The 24344-nt window shown below is 38.5% G+C and overlaps 1 protein-coding gene across 1 annotated transcript in view; it reads left to right on the top strand.

The window, feature by feature from the left end:
* Window positions 1–24344, top strand: part of LOC122531075 (division abnormally delayed protein) — a 227246-nt gene that overhangs the window by 31668 nt on the left and 171234 nt on the right. Inside the window, exons 3-4 of the mRNA XM_043658657.1 lie at window positions 16053–16623; window positions 20759–20960. Coding sequence (XP_043514592.1) covers window positions 16053–16623; window positions 20759–20960 — 773 coding nt within the window. The remainder of the gene's footprint in view (window positions 1–16052; window positions 16624–20758; window positions 20961–24344) is intronic.

Below are 24344 nucleotides of genomic sequence, written 5' to 3'. Positions count from 1 at the left end.
TATATGCTTTTTGTCGAAAAAAAAAAATGATAGAACTTTTTTGAACAATTGCACGGATGTACGATTTCATCGTGAACAAAATAAAAGATACATAATTTAAATTGAAATAATTCGTGTCAATTCGTGTGTGTGAGCGGCAATGTGTGCTATTCGCTTCATCTCCGACAAAATAACCTCTGTCAGTTTTATTAACTTTCAGTACATCGCGAGACAAGCAAGACCAGCTTTGACAAACTTTCTTTCGCTCTCTACTTGAAATTGAAGTTTCTTCTAGGTTGTAATAAGATTTACTTGATACACGAGCAACTTCTTGCGCGCTAGAGGCGCACGATCGAAAAAAAAAAAAGAAAGTTATTCGCCTTCGTCGCTCGGGAAGTCGAGTAACGAAGAAACGATAAAGAAACAACACACGAGGTGTGAAAGAAATGATATGATCATTCGATATGAAAGGAACGTAAATGTCAAAGAAATGTCAATGAGCGAATGAAATATTTAAACGAAATCAACGAGGGGGAGGGGAATTATTCGAGGAAACGCGACGCTACAGTGAAAGACACTTTGCCAATGCACATTTACTGTGTTCCTAAATAAAAAAAGATAAATCGCGCGGTGGAATTAAAAATTTAAACGCACGTCAAAATCTACATAATACACGAAACTGCGTGGAATGTCAAAAGCATATACTCGGCTGAAACGAATTTCCATAAGTGACCGCGATTTATTGATAACGAAGAAAAGAAAGAAAGAAAGAAAAAAAAAAAAAACATAGCAACACGTGTAAAGATAAACCTGTCGAATTATACAGGTAGAACAGACGCAGGCCAGACGCAGTTTGCAATTTAGCGAGTTGGATCGTTGGGAAACAGAGAAACACGCGAGGCGCGAAAGAAATCGCGGCGGAGGCGAGGCGGGTGAATTCTCTCTCCTGGTCGATGGTAATTATATTCCGCAAGGATGAGAACGCGTGGCGTGCCGTAGGAGCGTGGCTCCTTTTCAATCCCCCTTCTGCCAAGGATAATCTCCGATATATACCGGTACAATTCTACTAGGCTCTAGGCACTTTACGTGGGTGGCAGGGACGGGGCCGAATGATCAGGTAACACGTACAAGGGCCACGGTGATGAAGCCTGTCGATGTGAGGCGCTCCTCACTCCTCCATGTGTATAATACTTGTGCTGTTTGTTCTTACGTGTACGTGTGTACCGCGTGTACGGAGCTAAACGGCTGGTTAAGCCGGAGATAAGCGGGATGACCCGTGTCGTCGGTAGCTTACGGGGCCATCTTTCTCTTATTTCTTCGTCCCGCACAATGGCAACGCCACTTTTTCACCCGGTTGCTTTTATCTTTATTGCCGTTTCGCCGGATCAGGCAGGCTCGGTTTCTTTCTGCAATTCGCTGTTCCTCTCGCCCGATATCCCATTCGTACGTTCGTTTCCTCGACTTTGTTGCAAACCCTCGGTGTCTTTAGATATCGTTGCTGCAAAGAAATTTTTCGAAATAGCTGATTCGAGAGATCTTGACGAGTCTTTTGTGTTCATTTTAAGGAGTAACCATCCACTTGATCAAATACGTCTTACAGTAGACGATTTTTATAAATGTCGATTTAATCCGCGCGAGGTTCAACACTATCTCACTGGATAATTGTTATATTTAAAATAAAATTTCCACGAACATTCCGTGCAAACCAGTAAAACAATTTTCAAATTGCATTGCACAATGCGAATATAAATCCCGCCCCTTGAAATTATATTACTTCTCTTATGTGCGCTGTGTACGTAAGACCGAAATTATCTTCCCATCGAGCCATTACAGAGGCTGGTTTTTGTTACAAACTCTGGAACAATCGTACCAACGAGCCATTGAAATCATTCGACGTGGCGTACGAATTTAATTCCGTCGATCGATCAACATCCAACAAGTTGGTTCTACTCGAACAAGTTCGAACGAACGCCGAATGGGCGAGAACTTTCAAAATTCTCGTCCCTGAGCCTGGACCGTGGCTGTGTCCGCGAGACGAGACGTCCTCTCTCCCTCTATCTCGTCAATTTCGCTCGATGTACGCTCGAAATTTCGCGCATGAAGAAGAAAGAAGAATAGTATCAGATTCCCGCATTTACATGAACGGAGGCTCTCCGGGGCTCGGCGAAGCACGATCGAAGCTGGCCCGCCGCCTATACACTACCGTTCAAAAATCTTTGGACACTTTTTTGTTTCTAGCGGTCGACACTTTTATCGTAGACAATGAAACAACAGTTCCAAAATATTTGTTTAGGCAAGCGAGCTGTCGCTTCGTGCGACAGAGAAACTAAATTGTTTGATTTTCCAGACTTTCGAGAAATGTAAAAATATTTTTGGAGCGATTGATCTAGTCTTTAGCCACGTTAGATAATCAGTTTTTAAGTCAGATTTTCAACAGACTGTTCGGGAAGAGTTCGAATTTTTCAGAGTTTCTATGTTGCCTATGAAGGACTAAATTGTACGTGTATTTTTACAACACAGTCGTTGTATGTAAAATTAACATTTTACAGATGGTTGTATAAAGTAGCATTTCGTTTTCTTCGGTCTCTCGAAGCAAATGCAGTGCTTGTCCTAAGACTTTTGAGCGGGGGTGTACATATACGCCGGTATATAGACGACAATGCGGTCCGCTCTAACCTGGACCGAGGCAAAGGGGGATTTCGGGATGTACCTAACCTCGTTGTATCACGTTTCCCCGCGAAATTCGCACCCCCGGCTTCACCCTCTGCCGTACATCTCTATTCGCGCCGCGAGAGTTAGTCCGCCATGCACGGGAGCTCGTTTACTCGCAATACCGGCTCGCAAAAATTTTAGCTACCCGCTTTCTAAACTTTCGTTCCGGCTGCAACTATTGTTTCTGCACGTTTCTGTGGATTGATCGGTTATTTCCCGTAGAATTTACGACGTCTGTCGGGGGATCAATACGAATTGATACGAATCGAAGATGCTCCATTATTGCTCCAAATTTTTCACTATACAATACAATAAAATTTAATATATTCTTAAAAATTTAATATAACTTTTGCATAAGGTTGTATGACATAATATAAAATATGATATAATTTAACGTGGAGTTGGAATTTAGGATTTTTGACACTTTTCTTTGTATATGTTTGATACGGAATATGTTATTTCTGTTTTGTTTATTTTCCTGGTTATTCGATCAAAGACTGGCAATAAGTATGACGTACAATGACACTGATTATTATGTGGTCAATTCAAGATTGAATTTAAAAGGCTGAAGTAAGCTAAATCAAATAATTCTTCAATTTAATAGAAATTCTTTTTTTTTTAATAGAAAATTATTTAATAAATTAATTAAGGAATGTAAAAATTAATGTAGAACAATGTGGGATTATTGAAACTATTTTTTAATTTTTGATATATATATATATTTTTTTTTCTTAATTTAGACGTATAGGAAATTCAAAGTCTATGCACGAGAGATGTTGTGATTCTTTCGTTAACAGAAGCGATCGTTGCAAATAATTTAAATAGCTGAAAATGCGATAGAAAGTAGCAGAATTTTATGTTTGAGGTCACCCGGATTCATGGCGACAAGGATAAGACAAGCAACCTTTCATAACAAAAGACAAACCATTTTTTAATTGATCAATATCAGTTGCAAATGAGAGTAGAAATTCGTTCACATTCAAAAATATCACGACCAACTCTGTGTGACTAGAATTTTATTTACGAGATTAAACGTATCTGAAATTTCGAGGCCAACAACTGCCATAAAAAATACACCATTTCCAGCCACATTTCGTCTACGAAACTCGAATCTTTGCGCTAAAAGAATATTCGTACGAATAACTAAACGTCGTTACATTACTCCTCCTGAAATGAATTTCGCAAAAAAATTCGCAAGTTAACGAAATTTCGTCGCGTAGAACTTTCTTTCTCCCTCCCCCGTTATCTAATCCTCCGCGAAGATTTTCGAAGACTTTCGAAGATCTCAACTCGAAATAACCGTGGCGGCGTGCGCGCACCCTCGCGCGTTCAACGTTCCCACGAATTCCGAAGGGCCAGCGAAAACATTGAACCGAAATCCGTAAGCTAAATTCTCCCCGTGAGTTTTCCTCCCTCACGGTTCGGTTAGGTTGTCCCAGCGTCTGAGCCGTTTTACGTTGAAGTCACATCCGCGGCGCGGCGCGGCGCGACGCACGTTGGCCGGAATTTATTTAAACGTATGATAATGCGGTTAAACGCGAGTCCGTATTTCCCAAGCTGCGAGTTCTCTGCATCCCCCTCCCTCCCCCTCCTGCATTTTTCCTGTTCCTACATCCTTCGTTCGTTCGTTCGTTCGTTCGAGGATCGGTGTGGAGGTAAAATACTAACCGAGGATTTTCGGATTTGCATGGGGAAAGAGCGAGAAAGGGTACCTGGCCGACCGATAAAGTTAGGTCTCACGAATATATAGGCGCGCCAGCGAACCGTAGTTGGCTGCACATGCACCTCCGGCCTTATTATGTCGCGTTTCTCCATGAATTTCACGTCGCGCGACTTTTCTAAGAGAGAGAGAGAGAGAGAGGAGAGAGTAGTATAATTTACCTTATCTATATTTAGATGAACGATACCGCGGACCGTGCAACTATAAATTAAGAAATCCCGCGAAAGTCTCAGCTAATTTTAGCGTGACAGGGAAGGGCGATTTTTAGCGTGACAGAGATATTGCCGATTAGGCGAAGTATATATTCCTGTTCTTCTATACATGCGATTTTCAAACGAGACTCTCAGAAACCAAAACGATTCACTTTCGTGTAGCTCCTTAGCTTATTACGTTCACGTCAAGAATTTTTGGTCCCAGATTGCAAACATTTTCTCAGTTTTAAGTATATTTAAACGTAACTCAGGCAAAACGAATGATAAATTTATTGCTTCTTAATAATTTCTATCCAGTGACATGACGCCGACGAGTTCAAAAGAAGGAGAAAACGACGAATTATTGTGTGCGGTTCGGTCACTCGTTATGGTCCGCGAACCAGTTGCCAGCGCAATGGGTTAATATTTGACACTTCAAGGAACGAATGACTCATCATGGTGAATTTATTAATTACGAGAGGGCGTTGACGCTTAACGATCGAGACCCGTAGATTTACGTTTTTCATCATGCTAACTTTCCAAGACAGGCCACGAAGTCTTAAATACGAAAACAGATAACCTCTGAAAATTTTATTAAGAACGACGCTAATTTAGGCGTGCATTTCTCTTCAATTCCCTCAGAAATGACCAGAACTGGAAAAACGTAGAGTACGTTATGTTAATAAAAATGCAATGGCATCTATAATAAAAGTAAATTTGAAGAAGATTATTCTTACGATGGAAATTCTCTTCTGTGGAGTTGATAAACTTTCGGATCACTTGTGCACTTTATGCAAACGTCCAATTCAGTTATTTTCAGTTTAGTATAGTCACTTCCTGAAAAATGAGAAACCACACTCTCTTTTCTTCTTTTTTCTTTTCCTTCTTTGTCTCCTATAGTCTTCGGAATTAGCGAGGCACGAGGATCTATAAATTGAAAGAAAATTCTCGATTTCACGTATACGCATAGGTACGTGACGTGAAAAGCAAATTTCCGTTTGATTCTGAAAAAGCGGGGAATTATGCGTGCGCGGCGTGGAAAATTCAAGCGGAGTGCCCTAAGTCAAAGGTGGGTAATCCTTCGCATGGCAACTCGCGCGAAATTACCACTCGCGTTCTTCAGGCTTCCTTCTTTCGTTCTTCGGACAATTGCTCGCTTTGTGGGGAGATAGTCCACAAAGCAACGTCTCCCGACGCGAACGAGCGTGTATGCTAAGTTAATGATCCGTTATGGTGCGTGGATGTTTGCGTGTGATCTGTTCAAATTGCACGTTGCGATACTGTCGTTGGTGGGACTTTCAATTGTGGCGCTGTCGCTTCCAAGCAGCCTGCGAACTTGTTTGAAACTATGATCGTGTCGCAGATTTCAGGTATCGTCGTCGCTCTGTCGACGATATTGTTTCGTTCCTGGGAATTCAGATAAATTCACGATTCATCCGATTTGTCTTTCAAAGCGTGCGGATTGTGTTTTGAAAATAAAAACATTAAACGATTAATATTTTATAAAAATTGTTATTATTATTCTGTGAAAACGTTAAACAAAAATTTTCGCAAAATTTATTTTTGTTGTTGGAAGTTCTCTTTAGCAGACATTCAACAAATGAATATCGAATGTCTTGTTATAGCGTTTTGCCAGATATTATTTAATATATGAATTCTCAATCACTGAAATATTTCTGTACCTAGGCAAAATTTTAATGACAGTCGTGTGTTTCGATAAGTGTTTCAATAAATGAAACGTATCGCAATATCCAGAGCGAACAATTTGGAAATCAATTGTTTTATCGCCGAGAATCATTCGTAGGTGCATTTCGCCTCGATAAAAGTTCGTAGTTAAGTATTTTCTTATTAATATGTTTTAACCTCTTTCGCTGGGATGAGGTACCACGCACGTCGAGAATTTTTTTTCCCAAAATTGCAACATTTTCTCAGTTTCAAGTACGTATTTTAAGTATAATCCAGGCAAAACAAATAATAAATTTATTACTTCTCAATAATTTCAATCCAGTGATATCGTACCGACGAGTTGAAAAAGAAAGCGACGAATTATTGCATACGATTCGGTCACTCGTTATGGTCCGCAATCAGTTGCCAGCGCAAGCAGTTAACAACATCGGCTGGCCTGACATTCGTTTAATACGTCTTGCACTTTTCACCATGTTACGTAACGAAGATGACAGATACAGCGTTGTTGTTGCATAGTCAGCCAACACCGGATGTATTGAAATACATTACGCGGAGACGTGATCGAATTTACGGATGTCGAATGAGAGCCGAAGGCGAGCGATTTGTATTCTCTGAATGCGAACGCTAATAAAACGCACTGTGTCAGCGCGATCAAGCTGGATAATTATCGTCTGCCGAAAGCGCGGGTTTTTTTGCTTTCGACGTCGAAAGAAATTGCATTGAAAAAAATGAAAGGACGTTTTACAATTAAAACGAGCATTATGGTGTTCCTGTTCGTACGCGTGCGCGTACCGAAAGAGCCTAATTAATATTTATGACGTTTCGCATGATGCCGAGGTTTAACCACCGTTGACAGGGGAGATTAATCAACTCGGAAAATTTTAATTTTAATGAGAAATAATATTAAACAGATGTAATTTGAATTACGTACCGCGGTGGAATTATTTTTTTTTTTTTTTTTTGCTATAACATGGAGCACGCGAGAAGCGAAAAAATTTGTACATTTCATTCGTTTCGACTGTTTCGCCGAATACGTTACGTCCGTGAAGCGCAGAAAATTCAAACACTTTGATTTTTACCTGCTCGAAGTGATTTTCCAGAGGAAATTTTCCCGTATCTCGGTTTACGCTTCGTACACTCGCGCCGAGTTTCATTAAAATCGGAATATTCGGGCTAACTTTTCTTCCAACTTTTTGTGGCAGAAGTTTTGTACCGACTACAGAAGTAGATAAGGCGTGCCAGGATTGAGTTTAATACCATGTGAAGTTTGCTATAGCGTTGTACTTTCGTTATTCACCGCGGTGTATTATGAGAGAGCCTGGAATAAATCGTCGATTATCATAAATTTTATATCATAATTATTGAATTGTAATTTAGTTATCAGATACGTATTGTCTACGAAAAGCAAATACACGATAAAGAAATAATTAATTTTCGGGTATGTACGGTCTGGATATTTCCATCGTTCCACTTTACTGTGAATTATTTCGCGTTGGATTGAAACATTTCGAACGTTTGTGTTTTCGTTCTTCAAATTTCACACGCGTATCGAAATATGTTTCACGAGATTGAGTAAGTAAATCATATATTGAGAAACATGTGTGGATAATATTCTGTATCCGTATCTTCGATCTCAATCAGTTAAAGTCATCAATCACGATATTTTTCGTCGATTTCGTTATTAAAAAGAGGAAAAGACGCGCATTTAACTGACATACGTACACTCGGAGGATGCAGTCGTATTGATAAATGAATGTCGTTCTCTAATCTCAAATATAGATACAAACTTTTTACACTATTTATTGATATGCGTACGATTTATCAACGAGAAGTGTCGCAAGCATTTAATATAAAATTAAAAATTTTGTAACATTATCGTCCCTATCTGAATATGAATTATTTTATTTTAATCCACAAGCTAATATCGTTTAAAACGTTGATATAGTATCTTTCTCGACTAAGTCTTCGGTTACTTTATAACAATTACGATTAAATAAAAATGGACATGTCCTCATTGTGGATAAAATCGGAAATAAAATCAACGAAAAGTGGATTTTGTTTGACTCGTACGTAGGTGGAAAAAATAGGTAGACCGAAATAACGAAACGGGAAAATAAACGAATCGCTGCATCAACGAAGAGCGGAGGCACTTTTTCAAATTCTTCGCGACACGTGCTCTCCTTGACATTTTACAGAAGCCGTGAAACACGAAAATGCCAAGAAAGAAAGTGGAAAAAAGGAAAAACACAAGAAGAGAGAAAAAGGAGGAAGGCGAGAGAAGAAAGTGAAACATACACAGGACACGCAATGTGCACGGCTAACGACAAAAACGAAAAGAAAATATATTTAGTAAACTACGAACGCGTGCTCTGCTTGGAAGTCGGAGCTTCGACCTCGGTTTCGAAATTGGCAGCTCGGAAAAACTTGCACAGTACATCGTTTATAGAGCGTGCGTGTTTATAGAGCGACTAACTTAACCCCTTGCGCTGGCAACTGATTCGCGGACCATAACGAGTGACCGAACCGTATATACAATAGCTCGTCGCTTTCTTTTTGAACTCGTCGGTGTATAATAATAAATTTATTATTTGTTTTGCGTATTTTGTTTTACTTAAATACACTTGAAACCGAGAAAATATACTTAAAAAGATATACTTAAAACTGAGAAAATATTATTATTAATATTAATTTTGGGATAAAAAATTCTCGACGTGGGTGGCACGTCATTTTAGAGGTTAACCAAGAGTTAATCACTTGCGTTGGCAACTGATTGCGGACCATAACGAGTGACCAAACCGTATACAGTAATTCGTCGCTTTCTTTTTGAACTCGTCGGTATGATATGGCCGGATAGAAATTATTGAGAAGTAATAAATTTATTATTTCTTTTGCCTATTTACTTAAATATACTTAAAACTGAGAAAATATACTTAAAAAAATATACTTAAAACTAAGAAAGTATTGTTATTAATATTAATTTTGGGATAAAAAATTCTCGACGTGGGTGGCACGTCATTTTAGAGGTTAACCAAGAGTTAATCACTTGCGTTGGCAACTGATTGCGGACCGTAACGAGTGACCAAACCGTACACAATAATTCGTCGCTTTCTTTTTGAACTCGTCGATACGATATCACTGGATAAAAATTACTGAGAAATGATAAATTTATTATTTGTTTTACTTAAATATACATAAAACTGAGAAAATATTACAATTTTGGGACAAAAAATTCTCGACGTGCATGGCGCGTGATTCCAGCACAAGAGGTTAACTCCCTTATAGGAATACACTTTAGAGAGAAAGAGAGTCGCGGCGCGTTTGCCTCGTTATTTAGGACACATTTTCGTGATTTTCACAGTCGCATGTATGGTCGTTGGTTGTGTATGCTCGCCGCCAGGTGTGTATAGTAATTTCACACGGTAGGAAAGGTGAGGAGAGCTCGATCTTGGCGTAAGGGCAGCAACGAGGAGGAAGGGAGATGGAGAGAGGCCAAGAATGAGGGAGAAACGGAGAGACAGCGGTGGAGGAGCCGAGGGGAACGTCATGTACGCGCGTGTCGTTACCTCGGCAACCTAGCGGTTGCTTTCGTCTCGGGCCCGTTCTATTTTCGATGCTCGCGGAAAACGCGAGTTTCCGCCGCGAGTGTGAGATGTTTATCGCGGCGTGTGGCGTGCGCGGGTCACGCGCCTTTCGATTCCTCCCTCGATCGTTGTCGAAGAGTTCTCGCGTTCTTGGCCGTGCCTACGAATCGCGTCCCAAGCTCGTAGCGTGGGCGTTACTATCCACTCGCGATTGTTCACGTTCGACGGAACAGGTCTCGCCGAGGGAGCAATGAATTCATTATCATTGGCTTCGTCAATTTTTCCGCCAATTTCTCGTCGAGAGATGTTGGAGATTTATTGAAATAATGAATAACAGTGCAAAGCCTAGTCTAGATTCAATATACTTAGATCACACACGCTTATTTATACGTTTTATTTAACATTAGAATTTATAGAATAATTGCATCAGTGTTATATATTATTACAAGAGATCGTCATATGCAACAGATGTATTTTTACAAGGTCAAAGTGGATATTCGAAAATCACCGTATTTTATTTATAACAGAAAAAAAAAGAGAATCCTTTCGCTATTCGACTGGTAAGAGACTGAGGTATGTGAAACGAGTGAAAATGCTCCAAGTAAGTAATTCGGGTGTAATCTTATTAATTTTAATCTTATCGAGTACAGTGCAGAGAGCGAGCCCTCTCTCTAATGGCGATGAAAATTAGATTTCCGCCGGGCTACGATAATGGATAATTAATTAGGCTAATAATAATCGCTATTGAGTCTGCTGTTAGGAGACCGCAGATTATTTCGGTAATAATTATTCCCTCTTGTCGCTGAGTGGAGGACGTGTTCGCCACTCTTCACCTACACTTAAAACGGATAAGAGCATCTTGTCGAACTCTCGAAGCGGCTCCTCTTTTCTTTCTTTCTTTCTTTCTTTCTTTCTTTCATACTTTCCATTTTGCGAATCCACACGTAATTAAGCGTGTCCGTGTCGCTCGTCTACTATAGAAAAATGTCGTTCCTCGCAAAAGTACCGTCGTGTATCCACAAAGAAAGGAAAGAAGAACACCACCGAACGAAACTACACTTTTACGAAGCAGCGAGTGAAACCAAAACGTCTCGAAGCTTGATTCATTGATACTTGATTATTGATTACTCGTAGCTGCTTTCTCCTTTCATTTCTAGTCGAGGCGTTTTTTTCTTTCACTTCATTTAAATACATTATCCCGTAAGCCGTATCAAGTTAAGATTATTGCATCTCGATGGCGTGCGGTATCGATTTTATTCTACTGATAGACGAGTTATACCTCGCACGAAATTAAAGAAGAAAAATTCAACTTCTCTCGAACGCATCAACTTTTTAATATTGGATGCATGTTGCTCGTAGAAGTTTCCAAGTATCGTTAAGTCGAACGAAGTTTTAGTACCTTTTGGTAATCTTATTCGACGGCGAGGAAAAGTTTGTATCGTTTATCTTGGTGGTTCGTTTATCAGAAAATGAACGATTAATCAAATACACGCGAACGTGATGTCATTTATTTAATATATGTTTAAAATGATTTTTGTATGAAAGTATGTCGATAGTATGGCTGTGAATTCGACTGACGTCACACCTAAATGCAACATTATCAACGCTATAATATACTTGTTTGCTTTTACTTGTTCCAATATATCCAGTTAATTTCGTAATATTATTCAGTGCTTGTTTAATGCCGAACGAAAGTGTTGCATCAAAATGCGCAGTACTATCCTCGATCGCAACGCTCGATTTATTCTCTAAAATGTGCTTCCCCTGTCGGAGAAGTTTCAAACGTGAACCGTTTATTCTATTCTTATTCGTACTATCCGGTGAACTCCCCCTTGCGTCGTGTGTGCGTCTCTGAAGGAGAAATGTGGAGCGGACGCAACGTGGATATGTGTAAATCGGCTCTAATTGTAACATTACTGCATGCATATACATAGGCTCGTAATGCAAGAGTCTCGAGTTTATTGGGGTATACGTATACATAGACACTTGTGTATACAATATCTCGCGTTGGAAACGTTGGGAGGGCACAGGTCAAACTTGTGTGCGTGATAAGCAGATTAAACTCGATTTAAACATTCAATTTTTATTATATTCTTCCACGATAATTGTAGCATGTATCTTGAATAAGTTAATGAAAGAGTTAATTCTAAAACAAAATTTCTTTTTCTTATTAAAAAAAAAAAAAGAAAAATAAAAAAGCGTCATGATTCTACATGTACTCCGTACTCTAGTATATCGAATAGAAAGTTCATCGCGCATTCTCCCAATTAAATAAACAAAACTTCTTTCTCCTAATCGCGGTCCTCCATTTATTGCTACGCATATTCTGAAAGATATCTCTGAGAATAAATGAAAAATTCCGACGTTTGCGTCAAAGATTTCACAAGGACGCGCTACTTAAAAATTCCCTTAATTCGAGAAGTTTGCAGAGTTTCTGTCTGCGGCGCGTGTGCGTGGCGATTCGCGCGGGGAATTTGTGAAATAAAGCGATAAATCATTGCCGGGCGATCAGAGAACGAAACGTGTCCGCGGCGAGGGGCAGTTGTTCGGGGTCTCGGGCAGTAAAGCGGTAAAAATTTTGTTCGGTCCGAGGCTGGTCCGGCAACGTCCACCAAGCTGCGTGGTACAGTTCCCACGTACCTTTTGCACTCCCTCCGTGCTCCTCAGCATGGCCACCATCGGGCACCATGCAAGCACACCAGCGGTCGTCGAGCATCGGCCTCGCACGAACGAGCCTCCGAAGCGGTAGAGAAAGAGAGGCCCTCGGCGTGGACGCAGAATCCAAAGAGAAGAGAAGCAACAGGAGTAGACGGATGGTGTGAGAGGAGAGAGAAGGACGAGGCGAGAGCCCGGGCCCTGTGAACCGAGAATACGCGGACGAGAAAGAGAGAAATTGGAAGTGAGAGAAAGAGAATGTACGCGCGCGTATGTGTGTGTGTGTGTGTGTGAGAGCGAGATAGAGATAAAAGGGCTCTCTCCCACACGGTGGCGCTAAAATAAAATGACCGGCGAGAGGAATGCCGAAGCTCTCTCCTCTGTGCCGCGGAATGGCCTCAAGTGCCTGAGGACGAGACGCGCCGTAGCGACCAGGGGAAGCAGCAAGCGGATCGGCAAGAGAGAAGAAAGAGAGAGAGAGAGAAGCGGTGAAATCGGTACGTAGGTAAAAGAAGCGTTCGAGAAGGAAGAGGAGAAGAGACAGAGTGGGAAGAAGACCGACGATGGGCGACGATGCCCGAAGAACTGGGACCGATTCTCCAATCGAGCCATGATAGTAGACGTCGCCACTGTCCTCTTTTCCCTTGTATTTTCTTCCTTTTTCCTTCCCAACCTGTGTTCCCTTTCGTTCCGTTCGTTCGTTCCTTTCTCTTGCTTGCTCCTTTCTCGTCGCTTTTGCTTCTCCTTTTGCGTTCCTCTTCTTCTTCTTCTTCTTCTTCTCGACTCGTTATTCTCCTTTTGCCAGCGATTTCCTTCTTCGCGTGGCATTTGGGAGAGCCAGATCGAGAGCCGATTGAGAAGAAGACGAAGGAAGAGGAGAGAAAGACGGAAGGAATGTTACTACATTTATAAATCGCGGGCTGTGCGTCGGCAATTTGTTCTTACGTTAGTCATCCGTGGTCCGAAGAGACTGCGAGACTGTCCTCCACCTCTGGTTTACATCGCGCCGGCCAAGTCTATTATTTCTCGATGGTTCCTCTAATAGCCCGATATTTGTTTTCGTTCTCCGTCGATCTAACCGCGAGCAAATTCACAGGTACTCGCCGCCGAGTTTTTCAAACGTCCGCCTGGTTGTTTGATGTTTGAACAGTATTTTCGCCCGCATCGGCGACTCGTCCGCATCTGCGAGCCCTGCTGTATCGGAAAACCGATCGGAGAATCCACCAAACAGTCGTACCTTCGAAAAATCTTGTTAGCGACGGATTCGTTGGAAGTTTGTTGTTTGGGACGGTTGTTGTTCGCAACGTCCATGTCCGGACGAATTTATCCGCAGACGAGAAAATCTTTGTACACGGGGGGTTTTCTTTTTTTCTTTCTCGAATTAACTTCCTTCCGCTTCTGTGTTTAATCTAGTTTCCTTCCGCGAGACATTGCCGAGAAACAGCCAGCCATGCACGTCGAGAATTTTTTGTCCCAAAATTGGAATGTTTTCTCAGTTCTAAGTATATTTAAGTATAACCCAGGCGAAACAAATAAATAATAAATAAATTTATTACTTGTCAATAATTTCTATCCAGTGATGTCGTACCGACGAGTTGAAAAAGAAAGCGACGAATTATTGTATACGGTTTGGTCGCTCGTTATGGTCCGCAATCAGTTAAATAATTGTCCAAAGATTTCTGAAAAGGGGGATAGATTTAATTGAATAAGGATTTAATAAGAAGGATATAATCTGAAATCTTATGATACCTTAATCATCGCGAATAACAATGAACAAAAATATAAAAAATATAAAATATATTAAATAAATGTGCAGAAATTGTTAAAAAGGTGGACAGGTTTAATTGCCTTAATAAGAAGAATATAATCTGGAATCTTCGAACAGAACGACACCCGAATCATTGCGAATAACGTTGAACAAAGTATAAAAATATAAAATATATTAAATAAATGTGCAGAAATTTTTAAAAAGGCAGACAGGTTTAATTGCCTTAATAAGAAGAATATAATCTGGAATCTTCGAACAGAACGATACGTGAATCATCCCGAGTAACGACAAACGACGAAGTATAAACGACAAACGACGAAGTATAAAAATAAGGCGTGGCACATCCTGTCTTGGGAGCCTTAGTTACCGTTACGATATCTCCAGGTCATATTCTACAATATAACAGCAATTACAAAAGTTATTCCATCTCAATAAATACTGATCACTTCGATAAATGTTCTCGTTAGCGTTATTACCTCGCGTTTACGATGTAGAACCCGCTGTTCTGCCGACTGCAAAATCTTCTCACCCTTGTAATTCCTAGCTACTTCCAGGAACTTGCTACTACTGTTGCGATACTTTTACGATCGATGGAACCCTAGCGATAAACGCGAAATTTCTCATAAACTTACCGCCGTCTTATTCGCGACTGCTTTCCTCAAACATCAGATTTTCCTTCTATACGCGTCGTTACAACTTTATTAATATTAAACGCGTACGCATTTTTTCTTTTTTTTTTGCGATAAGGATCCAGTGACAAGGAAATGAATACACCATAGTAGTATTCGTATAATGTGATGTGGAAATTGTCTTGATAATCACATCCTCAATTTCAGAATAATTTTTCGTTGTTGTTCAATTTTATACGGGTGATCTTATATAGATAAGTTCGTCAGTTCAAATTCCTACTATTGATACGTAAGGAGCATACCAAATTTATAAGTCACTCATAGTAAAGAGCATAACTGGATATTAGTGACAATGTAAAATTGTCGATAATTTAAAGCGACTGTAAAGAAAAGATCGTACAATGAGACCAAGTTTCAGTTTAGTATGTTAAGTATATTAAAATATAATCCAGGCAAAATAAATAATAAATTTATTGTTTCTTAGTAATTTCTATCCAGTAATATACCGATGAATTCAAAAAAATCCCAAAATCGCAATGTTTTCTCAGTTCTAAGTATATTTAAGTATAATCCAGGCGAAACAAATAAATAGTAAATAAATAGTAAATAAATTTATTACTTGTCAATAATTTCTATCCAGTGATGTCGTACCGACGAGTTGAAAAAGAAAGCGACGAATTATTGTATACGGTTCGGTCGCTCGTTATGGTCCGTGAAAACCAGTTACCAGCGCAGGAGGTTAAAATGAGACCAAGTAGATCTTTTTCAACAAAATTATGACAGTATCGTAAATTTTCCACTTTACAGATTAATCGTCGACAAATGCAAAAAACTGACTCCGTGAAAAACAATTTATACATTTAGCCAGAATAGTAATGATGACAAGATCATAAAAGCCGAAGCAGACTGTACATGTTTCGCTCCTTTTTGCATGCAACGCGCAAACACAGTGTCGAAAAAATCCATACATATTTTCCATATGTATGTTTTGCTCGTCGCCGTGTTACTGGACGTTGCGCTCAACACTGAACGCTTAACGAGGCTTCAAATTCGCCGTGAAATTTGTTTATCCGCCTTGTGCTTGTTTCTTATCGCCTCTTAACCCCGCCTGTGTGTTTTTTGTTGTTGCAGAAACGGTGACGATGCTCGCGAGACAGTCGGAGAACAAAACCTTGACGCTGTTCGATCAAGTGTACCGGGCGATGGCGGTGTTGAGCAGGCCCTCGATAAAGGCGCTCTACCAGGCGATGGTTGATTACGTGTCGGCGAGCAACACGCCGGACACGTTGCAGCAGCCCCTCACGCGCGACATGCTTCAGGAACGGTTCATCGAGTTCTTCACCAAACTGTTCCCGATCGCGTATCACAAGGCGGTGAATCCCCACCAGTACGAGCAAGATTTCACGGAGAAGTTCAAGACCTGCCTGTACGAGACGATGGACGAGATACAGCCGTTCGGCGACATACCGAAACAGGTAGCGAAATCGGTGAGCAAGAGCTTGGAGGCGACGCGAGTGCTGGTACAGGCATTGACTCTCGGCAAAACGGTGCTGGATAGGACGGACAGCGTGCTGTTTTCCGGTACTAGCCCTCAGCAGGAAGCCTGCTACGGTGCGCTGCTCAGGATGACCTATTGTCCCAGGTGCCAGGGCATCGGTCCCTCAGTCAGGCCCTGCAGCGGATTCTGCACCAACGTCATGAGGTGAGCATCGTCTATCCAGCCTCTGTTAATTATCTAAGCCTCGCGGACCCAACCTTATTCACCGTGGCCTTTGTTAATTTTCAATCGCATTAGTCATTGTGCGACGTAGCCGACTGCCCGTGGGAAGCGTACGCTACGCTCGCCCGGTCTTTCGAAAATTCATTCAGGCACGCGCTTCTTCTTGGAACCGCACGACGAACGGCGATTCATGTTATCGGAACGTAGAGAACTCTAATAACTTGGCTTATTATTGGTATTTTATATATTATTTTTTTATATATTATATAAAATTTTATATATTATTTTATATGTCATATGAAACTTTATATATTATTTTTTTATATATTATATAAAACTTTATATATTATTTTATATGTCATATAAAATTTTGTATGTTATTTTATATATTATTATATAAAATTTTATATATTATTTTTATATCATATAAAACTTTATATATTATTTTATATGTCATATAAAATTTTGTATATTATTTTATATGTCATATAAAATTTTGTATATTATTTTATATGTCATAAAATTTTGTATATTATTTTATATATTATGTTTATATATGTATTATATAAAATTTTATATATTATTTTGTATGTCATACAAAATTTTGTATATTATTTTATATATTTTATATATTATTATTATTTGGATTGAGGTTCTCGAATTTTAATCAGAAGTAGAGTATTTCAAATCGAAAGAAATTGAAGAGAGTGTTTCGAGATTGAATAATCTAGTCTAAGTTTAGTTACGGATCATCTAACGATACTAATCGAGGGTGTTCTCTCTTTCTCCCTCCCTCTCTCTCTCTCTCTCTCTCTCTCTCTCTCTCTCTCTCTCTCAGAATGAAATATTTTAACGTTAATGAATTTCATTGAATCGATTTCAAATTCACAATAAAGTGTTTCGTTGTTGTAATGTCAATGTTTCAAAAAAATGCATGCAATACGTTACGCATCTATTTTACATACTATTTGAATGCTTTTGTGTGTCGTTACGCATAAACATGATATTGTTACGTGAAACAACTTAAATATGATTCGCTACATACGCACGCATGTACATATGTCGTTTTAATTCAGACACGACCGTCTCCAAATTCCGAATTACGCGAAGCATTGAACTCGCTGCAATTTCAAAATTACGCATAATAATATACTTGTTAACAACCATTTAGCGTACAAGGTAAACACCGGTTAACCGTGTTAATTCAAATCTGCTTATATCCGACTGTTAATTGCTGAAATTTCGCGTACGCGTTCGTCGCGGGATTGCGTTTAACGAGTCAAACCATCTAAACTGGAAAATGAACTGCCATTCAGCGGCGAAATTAATTCAAAGTTTACTCGTGCACGGAATAAAATGTCGCCTGCACGTTCCCCCCGTTCGCATGGAACGATCGCGCACGTTTAATTCGTTGCATAAAGTAATCGTACACGTTACATCATCCCGAGCACTCTATGGAATTCTGAGAGCCGGAGTAAGCTGTTTTAAGCCAGAGAGGGCGAAGTTTTAATTTCTGGCTGAAGTATCTAGACAATATCTAGAGGTTGTGTTTCAAAGATAACTTGATTGAAAAATTATATCGCACCTCGCCGGTGTGGACTATTTTACTCGAAAATACTTGCTCTAAAGTATAAAATTCGAGGCTCGACTCTCAGTTTGTTGGTATCGATTTGTCGATTTTGTGATAATTTGTCAAAAAGTTGAAATGTCACGCGTTTCATTTCTATGATTTTTCTTTTTAAATCTTTTAAAGATTCTTAGTTTTTAAAATGAGTATTTATTTGCACATCGTTACCGAATGAGTAACGCTTTCGCATCGTTACTTTATAACAGTAACAGCAGTCACTTATGACGAAGATTTTTATCGGATTTGGAAAGAACGAAAAATGGCCTCTGTTCTTTACGTCTTTTTCTTTTACCCTTAACGACTCGCTCTATATTCTACATTGTACGTTGACTTTAGTTACTTTCACTTTCTTTTATCGCCTTTGATGCGTCGTTCCCACGTGCATGAACTGATACTCGTAGAAATGTCTGGACTTGTCTGTCCAGTTTAACCTCAAGCTTCAATTTTAAGTTTTCACGCTCCATTTTAATTGTTCATCGAACGTGTCTCAAAATCTCTTAACTCTGTTTAAACAAGGAAATGCAAAATTTCGTCGGAGGACATTAAAGGATATTAAATCATCTCGCAACGTTCGATAATATATATATATAAATTATAAATATAAATAAATTTATGGAGTTTGCGGTTAAATGAATTTATTTCCCCGAACTCACGGTTTTCGGAAATATTTGCAATCTCGTGGCATTTCACGAAACAATAATTCCGCAACATTTTGGATATTTATTGCGTTGCAACACGTACTCGTATATAATAAATACGAAGGCAAAACAAATCTATTGGTTACAACCCAATAAAAAAAAAAAAAAATCACGTTCCATTTACGATCATTTTGCTCGTTAACTGAAATTTAAACCGAAGCGTGTTTAAATAAAACGAATTATATTTCGCAAAAAGAAAAAGAAAAAAATAAATAAAAGAAGAAGGTAAGAATAAAATATGCGAGTAATACTCAGCTCGACAAATAAATAAAATTAAAATGTCCGTCGTGGAGAAGGGACGGCGAATAAGTTTGTTTAACGATCGTAAATTGTAAATAACCGCAGTTTGATCGATCAGTTTCCGGATTCCTGGGACCAGAGTGATTCTTTCGCGGTTAATTTATCGCGCACGTATCCACGTCCCGATGAAACCACTGAAATCGCTCACTCGACGTCTAAATATACCCACTGAGGCACGTGGGTGTGAACCGAAATGCGTTTTGAACTGGATTCGTTGCGTCGTGGATGATTTCATTGTGTTCCTTTCCGATTCGGGAAATCGCGTTGTACGTAATTTTCTCTATTCTCGTTTCCGCGTTATCCCTTGAAACATTTGTCTATTTTTAATTTTGTATTGTAGTGACGTGAATGTTAATTATAGCAACGATCGTTGCAAAATATATGATGTAAGAGTTCTACGTATGTACGAACTTCTTATAACAATCCACTTGTTTTAACCAGTAAAGCCTCTACTTTGACAGTTTTGAATTTGTTTCTTTTTTCTTTTTTCGTTTTTAAATTTTCACGTTTCAACATCGTGTGAAATGGGATATTTTGTGATAATTTTTTGGAAGAGTTGTAAAAATTCAGGCGAATGAAAACATTGAAACATTTTTTTCATGATTGAACTTATTACAATTTACAAGATTGAAGTTTCTTCTTCGTAACGATCTTTTAAAATTTGCTGTACGATTTTTTGTCGCTGTTTTATTGAACTTTGAACTTTTCAAATTTATTGAATTTTAAAATAACTCGTGGAAAATCCTGATAACTTGCTGAATTTTCTTCGTGTAACTTCAACATTAAAAGTTCTATAAAATGGCACAAAAAAATCGCACAGTAAGTTTTCGAGAGGAAATTTCAATTTTCTAAATCTGGACATAAGTGATAAGTTCAATCATCAAAATAAATTTTTCAGTGTTCCTGCAGACGTTTGAAGTTTTATAATTTTTCCCACTTTTCCATTTTCTGTATAATGTCAAAAAATCTTTGAAAAAAACGAAGTCAGAACAATTAAAGTAGAGGCGCCACGCTTTGAAACAAATCGATTGGAGCGCAATTTTTTTTTTCACCACAACAATTACGACATTTACGAAATATTTAAAATATATACAAGAAAAACTCAAGAACTCTCATCGAGCTGTCTGAATACTTTTGGTCGTGGACATTATGTTTCCATAAAGTTTAATTAATTAAATAATAAAATTATTTATTATTAGTAATTAGTAATTACTAATAAATAGTAATTATTCATGGTAGACAAACACGTGATAATAATTTGTCTTTCTCAAAATTCACTGAAAATTTCTAAAGAACAAACGTCGATCAACTCGTCTTTTCGTCTTTTCTTGCGTAACGTAGCGTCGCGAAACGCGTGAAAGTTTTCTGTCTACAAAGGTATTTAAATATTTTCGTTGTACATCAAAGACGAAGAACCGCAGGGAAATACGTACGGCCGGATGAAGTATCGTTCTCGGAGGGAGGAATGAAAATATATATTATCTGATTGCAGAGGTTGCCTGACACAGCCAGCATCCGAACTGGACCTCGCATGGTCTGGTTACGTGGAAACGGTGGAGAGGCTCGTTGTGGCGGTCGACGGTCGTATGGATCCGTTGCGCTTGAATGCCGAGAGGGCTGTCAGACAATTGGACACCCGCATTTCGGACGCCATTATGCACGCGATGGAGAACGGGCCGGCGCTCGAGGAGAAGGTGAGTACGAAAGAATTCGAGCACACGCGTAATCTTCGTCCGACGTACAGGGTGAATCTTCTCTCTTGGCTACAGAATGCACATTATTCTTGACGTATGTACATGTTCTTCATTTTTCTCCTTGTATTCGTTTATTCTTTAAACTCGTAATACATCGTATTTATACTGTGACCAGTTTTCGAGTCACTTCAGTCAGATTCTGGTTAATGTAATAGTAAAATTAACAATTTTTTGGTTTGAAAGATTGAAATGAATTTCAGAAACTATATTTAAAAAAAGTGGTACAAGTGTATTTTGTTTAATCTTCGTATCCATTCATTTTTTACCGTGGCCATTTTTGGGGTCATTACTGGTTTCTAGTTTACGATTTATATTATTATGAGCTACTTAAGTCGGAAGCTACGAGTCTTTTATAATTAATCATTTTTAGTTTAGAAAGTTGAAATCAATTTTAGAATTGGAGCTACATTGAAAAAGTAGTAGTATCTTTTCTGAGGAATTGGAGTTGATATTAGAGTTCAGTCTAATTTATAATTTTTAACAAAAACGACAAACGTTACGGTAAACGATAAGATTCATGTTTATCTGGAAAATTCTGTTATGAACTATCTGTATTGTTAATAGTCTCTCGGGAGATTTTTCTAATCGAGTATCACTTTATCTACGATTTTCTTTGATGAGAAAAATTTTATCATTTGTACTACTTTTCTTTTTTTTTTTTTAAGCACTTCTAGTCCACGTTGTCGAACTATAATCTCCATCGTCTGATATATTATGAGTCAACGAGTTTAAATAGATTGATATAACTTTCCAACAATCGAGCGGATTGTTCAATGAGAAATTTGTTAATGTTTGTTTGCGAACGTCGTGTTTGACGAATTATCATTTGGAAGATAGCGATCTCTGGTTCCTCAGCGTTCTTGATACTCTGTTATTACTGAAAGTGTTCCGTGTGCGATCACGTATGGTTGATAACCGTTGCAACAATCACGCCGATCGATAGAACATTCACCTTTTGCAAACCGTTTCCACACACATGGAAGCGGCAAAAACAAATACTTACGCATTTTCCATCGTTTCTTTCTCCCCTTTCCTCCGATTCGCAACTATATATTTACGCGAACGGCGTAAGCTGGTTATATCAAATTTTTCCCGATAGAAATTCATTGAAAGAACGATTCAAAAATATTCAATTTCAACTAGCAACAATAATTATTCCAAGATAACTGTAAGAACCAATTCAATGAAACTATATCATCTCAAACATTTATCAGATATTTATTTTATATTTAAATAAATGACACTTTTTTTGAAAAATTTTGCCGATAGACATTCTTCAAAAACATTTAATTCCAACTAAAAACAACAATAATTATTTCAAGATAACTGCGAGAACCAACTGAATGAAACCGTTTATCAGATGTTTCTTTTATTTAAATAACACCTTTTTTCGAAAATCTTCCCAATAGACATTCTTCGAGAGAACAATACAATTCAATTTCAACTAAAAAGCAACAACAATAATTATTTTAAAAACCAACTGGGTGAAACTGTACATTCGTTTCGAACATTTATCAAATGCTTGCTTCATTTAATAATAAATAAGACGCTCTTAATATCCAGAAAAAAAAAAAAAAAAGAAAAAGGTGTGCGTTTCGGGCGGAATTAAACGAAAGAGAGGAAAAATTTTAAAATCGGGAGGGAAAGGAAGAAGGAGGGCAGGCAGTGACGATAACCGGAGAAATTTTTCGACGTTGCTCTCGGTAAAATAAACGGCGCGGCTGGCGAGGACCATTCCAGACGATTTCTCGAGCACCGCCGCACCAGACATTCCTCCGGATCCTCCTTTTTGATCCTTTTGTCAGTCCTCACGATTCGCATCGTGAAACCACCGCGTCTACCTGCGTGCGCGGACTTGTGCGTGCTGTTATTTTTGTTCTCATTGTTATTGATATTAGCGCCGGCAGGCGAAGGAACGCGAGGAGCCACGAGTATTATGCGCGCGCCGCCATTGTATGCATTTCCATAAATTTGCTTTTTATTTAGGAGGGAAACGGACGGGACCAATTTGCGGCCACGATATATCAAATCTCTCTCTCTCTCTCTCTCACTCTCACTCTCACTCTCACTCTCTTCCTCTATATAGTCACCGTTCGTGATACACATACATATATATAAATGATCGCGAGAACTTTCCGGAAACTACGGCTCTGGCATCGCTTAATCTCGAATTTAGCGGGTCTGTTGTGCGTGCGCTGAAGCTGGTACGTGTACGTGTGTCGCGGGAACGAACTTTCCGAAAGGATGCGTTTCGGCCCGGGGACGTTATTGTTGACTCGCGCTGTACTTATCCCATAATTTACGCGAATTTTCGGGTTCGCGTTGCTCGTTTTAAAGGCGCGTCGCCTCCGTTCCCCGAAATTCTATGGGAGAACGATCCTCGGGGGATCTCCTTTGGAAAGTAACCGCCGTCGCGGATGCATTCAGGCGGCTGTTGTTCTTGTCGTTCTTATTTGTTCGAAAATGTGGAGATAAATTTCTTTCTACCGTGAGTGGAAATGATCGACGTGAAATACGTCGAGATGCAAGTGCAATTAGAGAATGAAAAAGATATATATATATATGTATATATTTTCATAAAATATAGAAAAAGATATATATATATATTAATTTTATATTTTTATATATATATTTTTTTCTATATATATATTATATATTTATATATTTGTATATTTTTTTCTATATATGTATGAAATACGTTTGCGGTATTGCCGTTTTAACATACTGCAAAAGATTCTTATATATTCGTGATCAAATAAGAGAGAATATGACTAAAACGAAATTATTTGAAATACGTCGAGATGAAAGTGCAATTAGAGAATGAAAAAGATATATATATGTATATATTTTCATAAAATATAGAAAAAGATATATATATATATATATATATTAATTTTATATATTTATATATATATTTTATATGTTTATATATTTTTTTCTATATATGTATGAAATACGTTTGTGGTATTGCCGTTTTAACATACTGCAAAAGATTCTTATATATTCGTGAACAAATAAGAAAGAATATGGCTAAAACGAAATTATTTGTTAAAGATTTATTATGTTTGTTTTTCTTCCCGAATTCTATGTACATACATATGTCGAGATATGACGAAATACGAAGTCTTTGAATTTTTTCGAATTACTTTCCAAATTATCGTTGCTTTCGAACTGCTTGGTAAATAACGTCACAAAGTGAAAAGAAAACTCCGAAAGCCAAGGATATCGTGCTACTAACTTGCTCCTGTACAAACAGTTTCAGCTGTTCAGATAAATTATATAAAAAAAGATACAAATTCATAAAAATCGCTGTTTTTCTTTCAC

This window comes from Frieseomelitta varia, unplaced genomic scaffold, assembly GCF_011392965.1.
Source record: "Frieseomelitta varia isolate USP_RPSP 00005682 unplaced genomic scaffold, Fvar_1.2 scaffold_135, whole genome shotgun sequence".
Lineage (NCBI taxonomy): Eukaryota > Metazoa > Arthropoda > Insecta > Hymenoptera > Apidae > Frieseomelitta > Frieseomelitta varia.
The sequence above is the reverse complement of the archived record's forward strand: the minus strand, read 5'-3'. Positions and strand labels throughout refer to the sequence as shown.